General features: G+C 44.5%; 1 protein-coding gene across 1 annotated transcript; it reads right to left on the reverse strand.

Annotated features, from left to right (window-relative positions):
* Window positions 1-3963: 3963 nt before the first annotated feature.
* On the reverse strand, window positions 3964-5757 carry npy4r (neuropeptide Y receptor Y4; the record flags this gene model as incomplete). The annotated part of the gene is made up of 2 exons (XM_083694579.1): window positions 3964-4526; window positions 5154-5757. The coding sequence occupies 2 exons, from the start codon at window positions 5755-5757 to the stop codon at window positions 3964-3966; spliced, it is 1167 nt and encodes a 388-aa protein (XP_083550705.1).
* Between the last annotated feature and the right edge of the window lie 7627 nt (window positions 5758-13384).

Below are 13384 nucleotides of genomic sequence, written 5' to 3' on the forward strand. Positions count from 1 at the left end.
GTGATAAAGATAATGTAATTTATTTCACTTATGTTTTTTTTCAGTATACTCAAAAAAAGGAATGCACTTACGTTATTATTTACGAATACTTTTCAGATGTAATTTAGTGAGTATCTGTTCTAAGATCATCAGTGATCTTAGAACAGATACCCTAACCCTAACCCTAACCCTAACCCTAACCCTGAAATTAAGGTGGATTGGTTTGGTAATGATAGATAGAACAAGAAAAAAAGAAGAATTGCCTTGAATACCAATACCTGAAAACCATTTCATTACTGAGAACAAATAGAACATGGCTCAAATGAAGGGGCCAAAGTTGAGGTCATATCTATAAAGGTTCTCTGGTAATATCATGCTCTTGTCAGACATCTTCAGATTATTTTGATTACATATATATATATATATATATATTTTTCTTTTTTTTTTTTTTTTTTTTAAGCAATCCCTACCTTACCCAGAGAGGTCAGAATTTTCGCCAGAATTTTTTTCATTTCCTGTTATCAACAAGTGTGAGATCACTGCTCTGGCGTTTGCTGGTGGTCTGAACATGTTGTAGCTCTGGGAAAGGAAATGTGCTTTTCAATACAAATGAGCTTAATGTGTGTGCACCTACAGTACCTCAAGGCTTGAATGCAAACTGTCTGATTTCATAGCTAATGAAGATCCAAAATCACAGAAGGCTCTTGCAGTCTTGCACGCAAGCCTTGAGGTACAGTCACAATATGACATAAAACTACCTGCTGAGATGAGGAATAGAGACACTGGTTGTATTTAGTACAGTCATGTCATTGAACCTGTACTTTAGTATACTTTAGTTGAATGTATTATAATTGTCCTTACAAAAAGTATACTTTATTGTCATGTCATTGAACCTGTACTTTAGTATACTTTAGTTGAATGTATTATAATTGTCCTTACAAAAAGTATACTTTATTGTCATGGAATTGACCTTGTACTTTAGTATACTTTAGTTGAATGTATTATAATTGTCCTTACAAAAAGTATACTTTATTGTCATGTAACTGAATCTGTACTTTGGTATACTTACAAAAAGTACACAAGAATTCAATGTATTTGTCCCCCACGATGAAATCGGGGAGGGGACTGAGGATCGGTCCATTCATGGTTCACACACCTCTGTCCGTTCGTGTGTCACATACTTAATCTCCAACGCCATTTGGACAATTTTGACGAAACTTGTCAAACTAATGATGCAGCTTTCTATGTGTTCTGTCACATCATTTGTGCAGACATAGGAGATGTCAATGTCTAGTATTGATTCTAGACTTTGCGTACCTTTGGTGTCTATCAACATGAAGACCAAAAAATCTGAAACAAAGCTGAAACCTACCAAAATCAACAGTTTGGAACACCATTAAAAGGAAAGAAAGCACTGGTGAGCTCAGAAATCACAAAAAGCTTGGTAGGCCAAGGAAGACTTCTAGAGTGGATGACTAAAGAATGAAGATGATGATGAAGAATACCGCCAAAACAACTGTCATACAGATCAGGAAGACTCTCCAGGAGGTAGGCGTCAATGTGACAGAGACTACTGTACCATCCACAGAAGACTTCAACAGTAGAACTGCAGAGGCTAGACTGCAAAGTGCAAACCACTAGTTAGCCACAAAAACAGGAAGGCCAGGTTACGTCTTGCTAAAAAGATTAACATGTACTAGAGTAATGGCAAGAGGAACTGCCTAATATCCACAGCAAAAATAAGAAATATGGTGGCCATGTATGGCTTCCACGAATACTGGCATACTTGTCTTCATTGATGATTTAACTGCTGATGGCCCTGGCAGGATGAATTCTGAAGTGTACAGAAACATCATTTCAGCCCAAGTACAAGCAAATGCCTCCAAACTCATTGGACAGTGCTTCAAACATACTGCCATAGCAACTTGAGAGTTTTTCAGGGCCAAAAAGTGGACTGGCCAAGTCAATCTCCACATTTAAAACCTATTCAACATGCATTTCATTTCCTGATGATAAGATTTTAGGCAAAGGTTGGAGAACTGCACTCTGACACAAACCTGACACTGAACAACATGATAGAGACATTAAGCCTGCCTGAAATGACAACCACCACATTTTTATCCCAGGCTGCTCATGATTGAGGCAGAGATCTACTGGACTGAGAGTGTATTTGTAGTATTGTATCAAATCAACCACCTGTTCAGAACCTGGAGCTGTTTAATAGTTTCTCTGACCGCTGTGCTTAAATGGTATCATAACAATGCTGTGTGTTTTCTGTAAGGTTTTGCAGTGGTAATGACAGGATGTTTGAGGTGGATGCTCTGTCCTGTTCTGTCATCTAATCTGTCTGATTCATGTTATCCATGAGAGTAAACTACAGGGCTTGGACAGCCATGGTAGCCTGTGCAGATGGAATGCAAGTAAACTCTCTGAGTTCCCGTCAGCTTTACCCTTAGTTTACTCCATCACTGCCTCCCACGCAAAACTCAGTCTCAGTTCCTGTGCCAACAGAAGGGAGCACGCAAACACACACACACACACGCACACACATGCACACACACGCGCACACATGCGCACACACGCGCACACACACGCACACACACGCACACACATGCACACACATGCACACACACACACGCACACACACACACACACACACACACACACACACACACAGTGGCTAAATTAACTGTGACTTCAGTGGACGGAGGCGGGAGGCGGGAGGTGGGGGCCGAACCGGTTAAATGATCGCCATGTGTATTCATGAGAGCAAGCTGTAGGGTGGAGGATCAGAGCTGAGAATTATGAATAATGAACCAGGTAACTTTATGTGATTAAATGCATGGTGTACTTTTCAACATTATCATTAAACACACCTTATGATATGATAATGCCATTAGAATAGGCCCAAGATAGTACTTTTAATGTTTCATTCATGTTTCATTCATGTTTCTGCGTTCATATGTTTAATCAATGATCAAAGAATCAACACACACACATTGTGATACGGTTTGGGCAGATGCTCACAGTATCTAACAGCACAATAATGATTCTTCAAATAAGATATTGTGGCTTATCTTACATAGCTAAACTAAGTGTAGGCCTATCCATCTTGCACAGTCATTTAGCTTGCTAATATGTTATATTTAAACAATTAAACAAAATCATAAAATTTCCCAATACTTTTCTCTAGATACACCGCAAATATTTCACAACAACACAATATTCCTCATAACAAAATATTTAAATATGACATTTGATGCAGAATGCACAACTGAGCCAACACATTCAAAGTTATCGTCAATAGATAATAAATCAAACTGACAAATACCACTACATTTGTTTTCAATGAAACAGTCATGGAAAAATAGTCCCTCATAGGAAAATACATCACAAACAATGTTACACATTTTGCACTTGTGCAAAAAAAACATATATTTTGTCACACATCACATCACTAGAAAGAAAAAGATCTGTATTATCAGAGTGAATCAGGTGGAACAGGGTCAAGGGTTAGGAGTTATAGATAGAGATGTACATGTGTTTGCATACAGAAATGCACCAAACAGGTGAATAGATGGCACTGGACTCTCATGGTATACTGCAGACTGGATAATTATATCACTCTCAACTTACTGTACTATAAGTGAGTCTGACACAGATTGGATACTTATTGGGGAGTGTTGTTTGTACATAGCTGTGGCTGCTATGAGTGACAAATCAAGATATGTGTCCAGGCAGGAACTCACATCTCTGGCTGATGGATGGATTATTCATAGCAAAATAATATAATTAGCTCATCAATTCAAGGAGAGCTGCACTGTACTGTGTCAAGAGAGGAATTGTGATAAAGGACTTTTATTCATTGATTGATCTGCAGTTATTTGTGAGCTGTGCAACTGCATGATATCACCATATACTCTTCTGAAGGATTATGGATTAGGTGTTAAGGGTTAAAAGTTAGAAGTTAGGGATTTTGGTCATTTAGACTGAGTTGTTCCTGCAGTTGAGGCGCAGGGAGGCACGGGACACCTCTGTGTGAACGGTGGACAGGGGGAAGTGCTCATAGTTGTCCTCCAGGTGGTGGCAGCGGCAGTGGAACAGTGCCTCCCTCACCTCCTGACGGAAGTTGGAGTTGAGGAAGCCGTAGATGACGGGGTTGATACAGGTGGAGGACATGGCCAGTAGGTGGCAGAGAGAGAACAGCAGGTTGTGGTGGCAGACGGGCAGAGCTTCCTGGTACCAGTCTGACACCGCATTGAAGACAGTAAGTGGCAGCCAGCACAGGGCAAAGGCTGTTACCAGGGCAACCAGCATGATGTTGATGCGGCGGCTGTGGCTCATGCGCTGGTTTTCGGGGGTCTTGGCTCGATCCAACATGGTCCTGCGACGGTGCAGATGCATGAACACCCGGATGTAACACGCCAGCACCAGCAGAAGAGGCCCACAGTACTGGAACAGCAGTAGCCAGGTGGTGTAGGCCAGCTTCTGCTGCTGGGATGGCCAGTGCTCCAGGCACACCTCCAGGTGAAGAGAAGGAGGAGAGGCTTGGGGATGAGGAGAGAGTTGGGTATTGGGAGAGGCCTGGGGACGAGGAGAGAGTTGGGTATTGGGAGAGGCCTGGGGACGAGGAGAGAGTTGGGGATTGGGAGAGGCCTGGGGACGAGGAGAGAGTTGGGGATTGGGAGAGGCCTGGGGATGAGGAGAGAGTTGGGGATTGGGAGAGGCCTGGGGACGAGGAGAGAGTTGGGGATTGGGAGAGGCCTGGGGACGAGGAGAGAGTTGGGGATTGGGAGAGGCCTGGGGGCGAGGAGAGAGTTGGGGATTGGGAGAGGCCTGGGGATGAGGAGAGAGTTGGGGATTGGGAGAGGCCTGGGGACGAGGAGAGAGTTGGGGATTGGGAGAGGCCTGGGGACGAGGAGGGAGTTGGGGATTGGGAGAGGCCTGGGGGCGAGGAGAGAGTTGGGGATGAGGAGAGGAGTGGGGATTGGGAGAGGGCTCAGAGTGGGTGTAGAGTAAAGGCTTGTGCTGAACAGAGGGCTGGGATATGGACTGAAGTTCAGGCTGGGTAGAGATCTGGGAAAAGGGTTGGGGCTGGGGCTGGGTATAGGACTGGGACTGGGGCTGGGTATAGGATAGAGGCTGGGGCTCAGTATAAGGTAGGGGCTGGGTATAGGGTAGGGGCTGAGGGTGTGTCAGGCTGGTGTAGGGCTCATTGGTGAGCAGGTGGAAAGCTAGGAATGGCAGGGAGGTGAAGCAGGCAAGTATCCAGATGAGAACCACAGACACATTGGCCTGTGAGATGCTTGGTTTCCACCCTGAAGGGTTAATGATCAGCTGGTGTCTCTCCAGGGCGATGAGCACCAGAGAGAGAACAGACACTGTCACAGACACACACTGGATGAAGGGCACCAGTCTGCAGAGCACAGCCCCAAACACCCAGTGGTCCATCAGCGTGTAGGTGATTGTGAAGGGGAGGCAGAAGGCACACACCAGGATGTCTGAGACTGACAGGTTGGCGATGAGGATGCTGGTGACATTGGCTCTCTCTTTGCGGCGAGTGATGATGCCGATCAGACAGGAGTTCCCCACCAGCCCCAGCACCATGGTTACACAGTAACACACTACCAGGCACACCGTCAGAGCAGGGGACATATGGCACCGCTCAGTCTCCCCCAGTACAAAGGAGTCTAAGGACTGGCTCTTGTTCCCACTTAACTCATCCACCATCAGAGACTGGCTCCTATTCCTACCCCACTCATCCCACGTCAGGGACATGTTACAGGGGAGGGGAAGGCTCCCATTAAAGGGAAGGGATTGGCTCATGATGCTCCCCTGCCAGGGCACCTCAGCAGGAGCCCAGAGTCATTGGCCTCCCAGTATCAGCCTCCGGTGTCAACACAGCCCCCTGCTGACGCACATCTGAGAGAAGGTGGAGATAGAGAGGCATTATGATCAAATTTATCACCAGTCCTGCCCGGAGAAGATGAATCTGATGCAAGCTGCTACCAGGAGCCAGTGAAGGGTATAAAGGAGGGGGCTGTCAATCTCCAGTGGGAGGGCCTGAAACTATTCTACTACTCACCTTGCGCTAGGACTAAATACATTTGGAATTGAGTGGTGAAACCTGTCTGGTTGTTAACTGATCGTTAGGTGGGAGGGGCTGCAACCCTGCTAGTCATCAGCAATTCAGAATCTGCATTTCTATCTTGAAGGTCAAAGAGCGACAGCCTCCTGACACGAAGACGAAGGAGTCAATCTGTGGAGTCCATTGAGGAAGGCCTGAAAGGAAGGCCAAACTACTAAGTATTTTTTATTCTATTTGGTTCTTTTTCCACTACTCTGTGTGTATTGAGCGCTACCTACATCTTGTATCGCCCACAAACCCTATCTCTATACCGGCAAATATCACAATGTGCTTTCTCCCCATTCCTGTTATTTCATCCCTCAGGAGGACATATCGACGCTACACCTCCACTCGCAACCATTCCAATCTAATCGACCCACCATGCTCAACTGACTTTGGAACTGCCAGTCAGCGGTCCGAAAAGCAGAGGCTATCTCAGCTTACGCCTGTTTCATGTCCCTCCACTTCCTTGCACTCACAGAGACATGGATTACACTGGAAAACACAGATACTCTGGCAGCCCTCTCTCATACCTACTCCTTTTCTCATTCCCCTAGACCAGGGGTCTCAAACTCAACTTACCTGGGGGCCGCTGGAGATAGAGTCTGGGTGAGGCTGGGCAGCATCAAGTTAATAAAAAAAACTACTATCAATGCTTTGGCTTCTGCCTACCATACACTTTTACAGCGCTTTGGGCACCCTTAAGGCGGGCTTTCCATTGTGATATATTTACATGTTTTTATCCCAATACCTGAGTATTTGGGATATTATTTAGTATGCTCTTTCTATATATTCTGAGAGGGATTTGAAAACTTTATCATTGTTCATAGCTTTTTTGAGCACTTCGTTTTTCTTATCATTATTCAATTTATCAATCGTGTTCTCTCTCAGGTGTTTATACCTTTCACATTCATAAATAAAGTGATCTAGATTTTCTTCTTTTTGTTTACATCCTACACATCCTTCTGCTCTACCAAATCTCCCTGGATACCATTGAGCTAACTCTGGTGTCCATGTTACTCCACTTGTCTTAATTCTTAACATCAAGTGCATTGTCTCATGTTTTATGTATTTTAATTTCTTGCTCTTTTTGATTAAATTGTTCTTGGTAAATTTGTTTTCTTTTGCGATCGCACATATCTGTCCTTTTTCCTTTTCTTTATTTCTCTTGTAATAATAATCTATAACTTCTTCTTTATAATATTCAGGTTCTAACCACCATTTAGCTTTTGTTCATGCCGCCCATCTCATGCTATTTGCTATCCATGTAATTCTTTTCCCGTTCCTATTGCAACACTCTGCTGTCTTTATTAGGTCACTGATTACTCTTGTTGAGTCCGCCCATTTCCTAAGTCCTCTGTACCTTGCACTGGGTGACAGGATATATTTTCCTTCCACTTGGTGTCACTCCAGAATCACGTTTCAACCAAGTGACTAACGTTGCTAATTCGCGTTGGCTAACTTGTCAACAAACACCACCGGAAGCTGTCACGAGCCTGAGCTATGGTAGCCCATAAGTGATAAAAAAATATATAAAACGCCCAGGGCAACGACCTGGCAAAAAGGTGTGTGTGAGAAAAACGTGCGGGCTGCACTAACACTAAACTTTGATGTCAAGTAGGGGGCCACAAAATATCGTCGAATAGCCGCGAGTTTGAGACCCCTGCCCTAGACTCTCTGGTCGAGGGGGAAGCACAGGACTCCTCATCTCTCCTACGTGGTCACATAATGTCCTTCCCCTGTCACACTTGTCCATATCCACCTTCGAATTCCATGCTGTTTCTGTCACCTTCCCTTTCAAACTTCACATTGTCGTTATCTACTGTCCACCAGGTCAGCTTGGCGACTTCTTAGATGAGATGGATGTCCTTCTCAGCTTCTTCCCTGAGGACAGCACACCGCTCTCACTACTGGGTGACTTCAACATTCAGTCAGAGAAGCTTCACTCGTCTGGAGTACTTGACCTTCAGCCTTATCCTGTCCCAATCTCCTCTGACTCATAAGGCGGGCAATCAGCTCGACCTTCATCAGATCCTCCCATACCTCCAACCTTACTGTTACCCCTCTTCCAGTTTCTGATCATCATTTTGTATCCTTCTCCCCACACTGTATCCTCTCGTCGCAACCTGCATACCCTCTCCCTTACCGCTCTCTCTTCCTGAAAAATTCTGTCTTATCCTCCCTACCCTCTGTTGAATCCTTCTCCCTTCTATCCACTGAGGCAGCCTCCTCCACCCTCATGTCCACTCTTTCCTCATCCTTCGACTCTTTCTGTCCACTGACCTCAAGGCCAGCATGATCCTCTCCATGCACTCCTTGGCTGTCTGAAACCCTGCAAGTGTATAGAATAGGGCTCCGGGCAGCTGAGAGGAAATGGAGAAAAACCGGCCTCCCTGGTGACCTAAAACCTTATCTCTCTCTCTCCTCAACTACACCTCATCTGCATCAACTGCTAAAGCTTCTTACTACCATTCCAAAATTCAATCCTCGGCCTCTGACCCAAGGAAACTCTTCTCCACATTTTCCTCACTCCTCAACTCACCTCCTCCCCCTCCTCCCTCCTCCATGTCTGCGGATTACTTTGTCACCTACTTTGAAAAGAAGGTTGATGACATTAGCAGCTCTTTCTCTCTACCTCTCGCCAACAATGCTAACACTCCTCCCAAACCCACTGCGCTGTCCTCTCCATGAGCCCTCACCACTGGGGTCCCCCAGGGCTCTGTCCTAGGGCCCTTACTGTTCTCCATCTATACCAAATCTCTTGGCTCAGTAATTTCCTCACATGGTTTCTCTTACCACTGCTACACAGATGACATTCAACTCTTTCTCTCTTTCCCCCCCTTTTGACTCACAGGTGGCAACACATGTCTCTTGCAGACATTTCTGTTTGGATGTCAACCCACCACCTCAAGCTCAACAAGACTGAGCTGCTCTTCCTCCCGGGGAAAGCCTGCCCTCTCCAAGAATTCTCCAAGGCCTCCTCCCAGACAGCCAAGAACCTTGGGGTGATCCTTGACAACCACTTATCCTGTGTGGCGAACATCACAGCGACAGCATGCTCCTGTAGATTCTTCCTCTACAATATCAGAAGGATAAGTCCATTCCTCACCAGAGAAGCAGCACAACTCTTGGTCCAGACACTTGTGATCTCTCGCCTTGACTACTGCAACGCACTCTTGGCCGGGCTCCCGGCCTCTGCCATCAGACCTCTGCAGCTCATCCAGAATGCTGCCGCCCGTCTGGTGTTCAATCTCTCCAAATTCTCCCATGTCACCCCCCTCCTTTATACCCTTCACTGGCTCCTGGTAGCAGCTTGCATCAGATTCAAGACCCTGGCACCTCGCTTGTGGAACGAGCTTCCCACTGCTGTCAGGACTGTAGTCATTACCTACATTCTGCTGTAGATTGAAGAACCATCTCTTCAAGCTACATCTTAACTGTCTCTCCGAAAGACCTCTTCATTCCCACTACCCCCCTGTACAGTTTCTCTACTGTAAATAAATCTAGCATTGTGACTGCCAATGGTCCTAGCATAGATTACTTTTTCTTATGATGACTGATGGATAGATGATTCACTTACTTAGACAAATGTATTTGTTGTAAGTTGCTTTGGATAAAGGCGTCTGCTAAATGCCATGAATGTAAATGTCCTGGAGAGGAGGAGGAATAATTATCACAGCGGGACCAGCTACCTGTATGACACATTTTTTAGAAGACCGACTAATAGGCCACAATGGAGTGTGAAGAAACTCAACCATATGACGAATTTAGATTTAATTAATTCCACTTTCCGGTTGCCATGTTCTCATGTTTATCAGATCTAACAAAGCTAACAATGGATTTAACACATCTCTGCAGAATGGGGGACAATGTGACCTGACCCCCCTAGTCTGAGAAAACCCATCCTGCTGCTCCTCTGTTCCTATTCTCTCCTCTCTGCCCCTCTCCTCCTTTCTCCTTGCTCACTAGGGGGTATGGGCACAATGGCAATACCCAGTGAAGAGCCCTCTACCACTCTACCAGTGGGGAAATGGTCTTCTACCACCAGAAGATGAGCAGAGAATGTGTGAATTGATCTCTAATAGTGCCTCTCTTCCTACAGGAGTTATTCTCTCTATTCTGTGGGCTTGTGAAGGCAATCTTATATCAGTGGATTCACTTTGGTAACCCTTTATTTTCCTGGTATTAAGCAAGTCCTTACTTATTAAGGACTAGGTAAAAGTGTTATTTCCTAATAATTGCATATTACTGTAATTATGCTAGCTTAGATTCACTAGCTAAACACCACTACACTATGTGCCATTTAGTGCCAGGTGGTGCTGAGTACCAATGGTGCTGAGTTTATTGAGGTCAGTACCAGAAAGTACCCCTCATTGCCACACACTGTAGTTACCAAACTGTTTCTTCGTAAATACTGGGTAAAGCTGAAACAGGGTTGTAAAATAAAGGGTTACCTTAAGTTATTCAAGCAGCTTACTCTGGGGGGGAATGGGACTACTTTGAAAGTGTCTCTGATTTCACAAAAGAGGGAGTAAATCAAAACTTCAGAGTTGCTCTTAGCATAAAGCCAGCCATGTAAAGCAAAGCCCACAAAACAAAGTGCAATTTTTATCATGATCCTGAGACAGAGAGAGAGACAATAAATAACTGCATTTAAGAGGATTAGAAACAAATTATATCAAAAGATCCAGGAATTGTCTAAACAACTTCCTTTAACTATGGAGCTCACTGTATGGGTGCAATCAGTGCCGGCTTAACCAATTATAGGGCCCTAAGCAAAAGATGGCGGGGCCCCCCACCACAATCACAACTCCATAATATATAATGGTAACATAATAATGGCTTAAGAAGGAATTACATTTCCAATTAGATATTAGATATTAGATATTCATTATGATTTCCAGAAACATTTAGTTCCTGCTAAGGTCTCATATGTTTCTAGAACACCTTCATATTCAATGCTAAATCACCCTGGGTTCAGTATATCTCAGCTCAGATGCAGAAGCCCGTAGATGCAATCTCTAAACTCCGTTCCTTACACAGGTGTGTATGTGTGTTTGACAACTGCAGGCAATCTTGCCCAGTGTGAGCCTAGTGACAGTTCTGATAAGGAAGGAATTAGAAACAGTTACAGTATGGAACTCTGATCTCCTGTTCCAGATTGGTCTGAATTTGCCTTGATGCCATGGCAACCTGCACATCAGTGTCGTGGCCTAGCAAGCGACCCTTGTGACCTGACCCTGCAGGGAGACCCTGTACGGTCAGAGGAAAGATCACACAGCCAATCCCAGTTCAGAAAAGTCATCTGAGAGAGAGTCTTGCTGGGTTATTGTCCTCATTACAGTACACCTTACACATGAGACCCAAAACACTCCTTTCCTTAGCCCTCACCTCCATAACTTGAAGATCTGTGCGTGCGTGCGTGCGTGTGTGTGTGCGCCTGTGTAGTAATATCGCAGGGTTTAGTGGCAGAGACCATCCAAAGGCACTTAAACAGCAGTACAAAATCACAAATAATCTTGTCTAAACTAGACATACAATCCTACACAGTAAGTCTGCCATGAGGGTGAGAGCCGAGAGACACCGACTCACACAAACCTTTGAGATCTTCTTCTGAAAGGGCACAACGCTCGTTCACTTGGAAATCTTTAATGAGGTCTTTGTAAAATCAGGTATTTCAGTTGTCATTGCTTTCATCAGAATACACAGAGTAATCTGAAACATCAATGGTTTTATAGAGAAGTCTACAAAAATCAAGGTTTTGAAACGGTTCAGTGATTTCGGCTGCACTGGTTAGTTCATGTATTGTGCACCTGCATAGCATACACTGAATCTAAATGATATCAAAATAGCAGTGAAATATACATTGATGTGAAACACTTGCACATCTGGACACTCAGACAAAATAAACAAGAATGTAAGTGATCATAAAACAGACATTACAACTAAGTAACTGCGAAAGGTAATGATTGGCTGAATCAAAACATTTCAGAATATAATTGCTTATATCACACAGATGGGATGGATTAGGTGGGTTCCCCCTCAATGTAGCACCTGGAGAGTTGCTATACCTATTAATGCAATACATTATTCACCTCTGTAAGTGTGTCATCTCTGAACACAGAAACTCTAATCTTTGGGAGATTTACTGATAGAGACTAAAGTAGTAATTGTGAGGCTGAATATTTGGATAAAGCAGTAAGGAAGGTAAAGAACAAGACAATAGGAAAGGTAAAAAAGAGAAAGTCACTCACCTGGGCTGTGGCAGTGATGCTCCCGAGACAGATTTCTTCCCACAGCCACTGTACTAGTCTGATACAGAAGACTTCAGAGTGTGTGATACACAGCAATGGGAGAAGGTGTGAGAACAGACTGCCACTCTCTCCATTGTGTGTGTGTGAGTGTGAGTGTGTGTGAAAGAGACAGAAGGACCTGAGGGAGAGCTCACATCAAAAACATTTGGATTGTAGCTAGTCCCTGAACCAACTATGATCTCTACTGCTGCACTGTGGTGAAAAAGAAGCACGACATCTCAGAGAGGAATGAATGTCAGTCTGAGGGAGGTCCACACACACACACACGCATGCACACACACACATACACACACACGCACGTATGCACACACACGCATGCACACACACGCATGCACACACACGCATGCATGCACACACACGCACACACACACACACCACTGAACTAGTCTACAGCTTAATTGCCAAATATTTAATCACATTTTCAAACCATCCATCACAGAAAGGTTCTCCCAACTAACAGAATTGTATTATAACACAGAGACACAGAGACAGACAACCTATCAAATGCACTATGAATTTTATTTCATATCACTTGTTTCTATGCATGTAGGGACATCACTTCTGGGAAATTCTGGTATATTACAGCAGCTTTGAGTTTTCATGAGACAATAATAAAGATGATGATAAATATAATAAGGATATTAATTCCAAATCATTCTGAACTATGAGCAGTAGACTGCTGTCAATCTGCTTTAACAGGATCACAATCCTTGGTCCTGTCAGACTTGTGTACCACCTTGGCAGAGCAGGTCTCCTTATTCACAACCAGCTTAGACTCAGCAGGAACATCCACCTGGGATGGGTCTGGGATCCTGACACAGGGACAAGACAGGGAGAGAGGTACAGTTTGGTGAGAGGTGGGGAGAAAGAGAGGGAGAAAGAGAGAGAGAGTGTGGGGGGACATGCAGCGTTCGGCCTGTAGAGGGAGCTACAGAACCGTGGCTTCATTTGTAACAGGTGTGCA

This window comes from Argentina silus (assembly GCF_951799395.1).
Source record: "Argentina silus genome assembly, chromosome: X".
In the NCBI taxonomy this organism is placed as follows: Eukaryota; Metazoa; Chordata; class Actinopteri; order Argentiniformes; family Argentinidae; genus Argentina; species Argentina silus.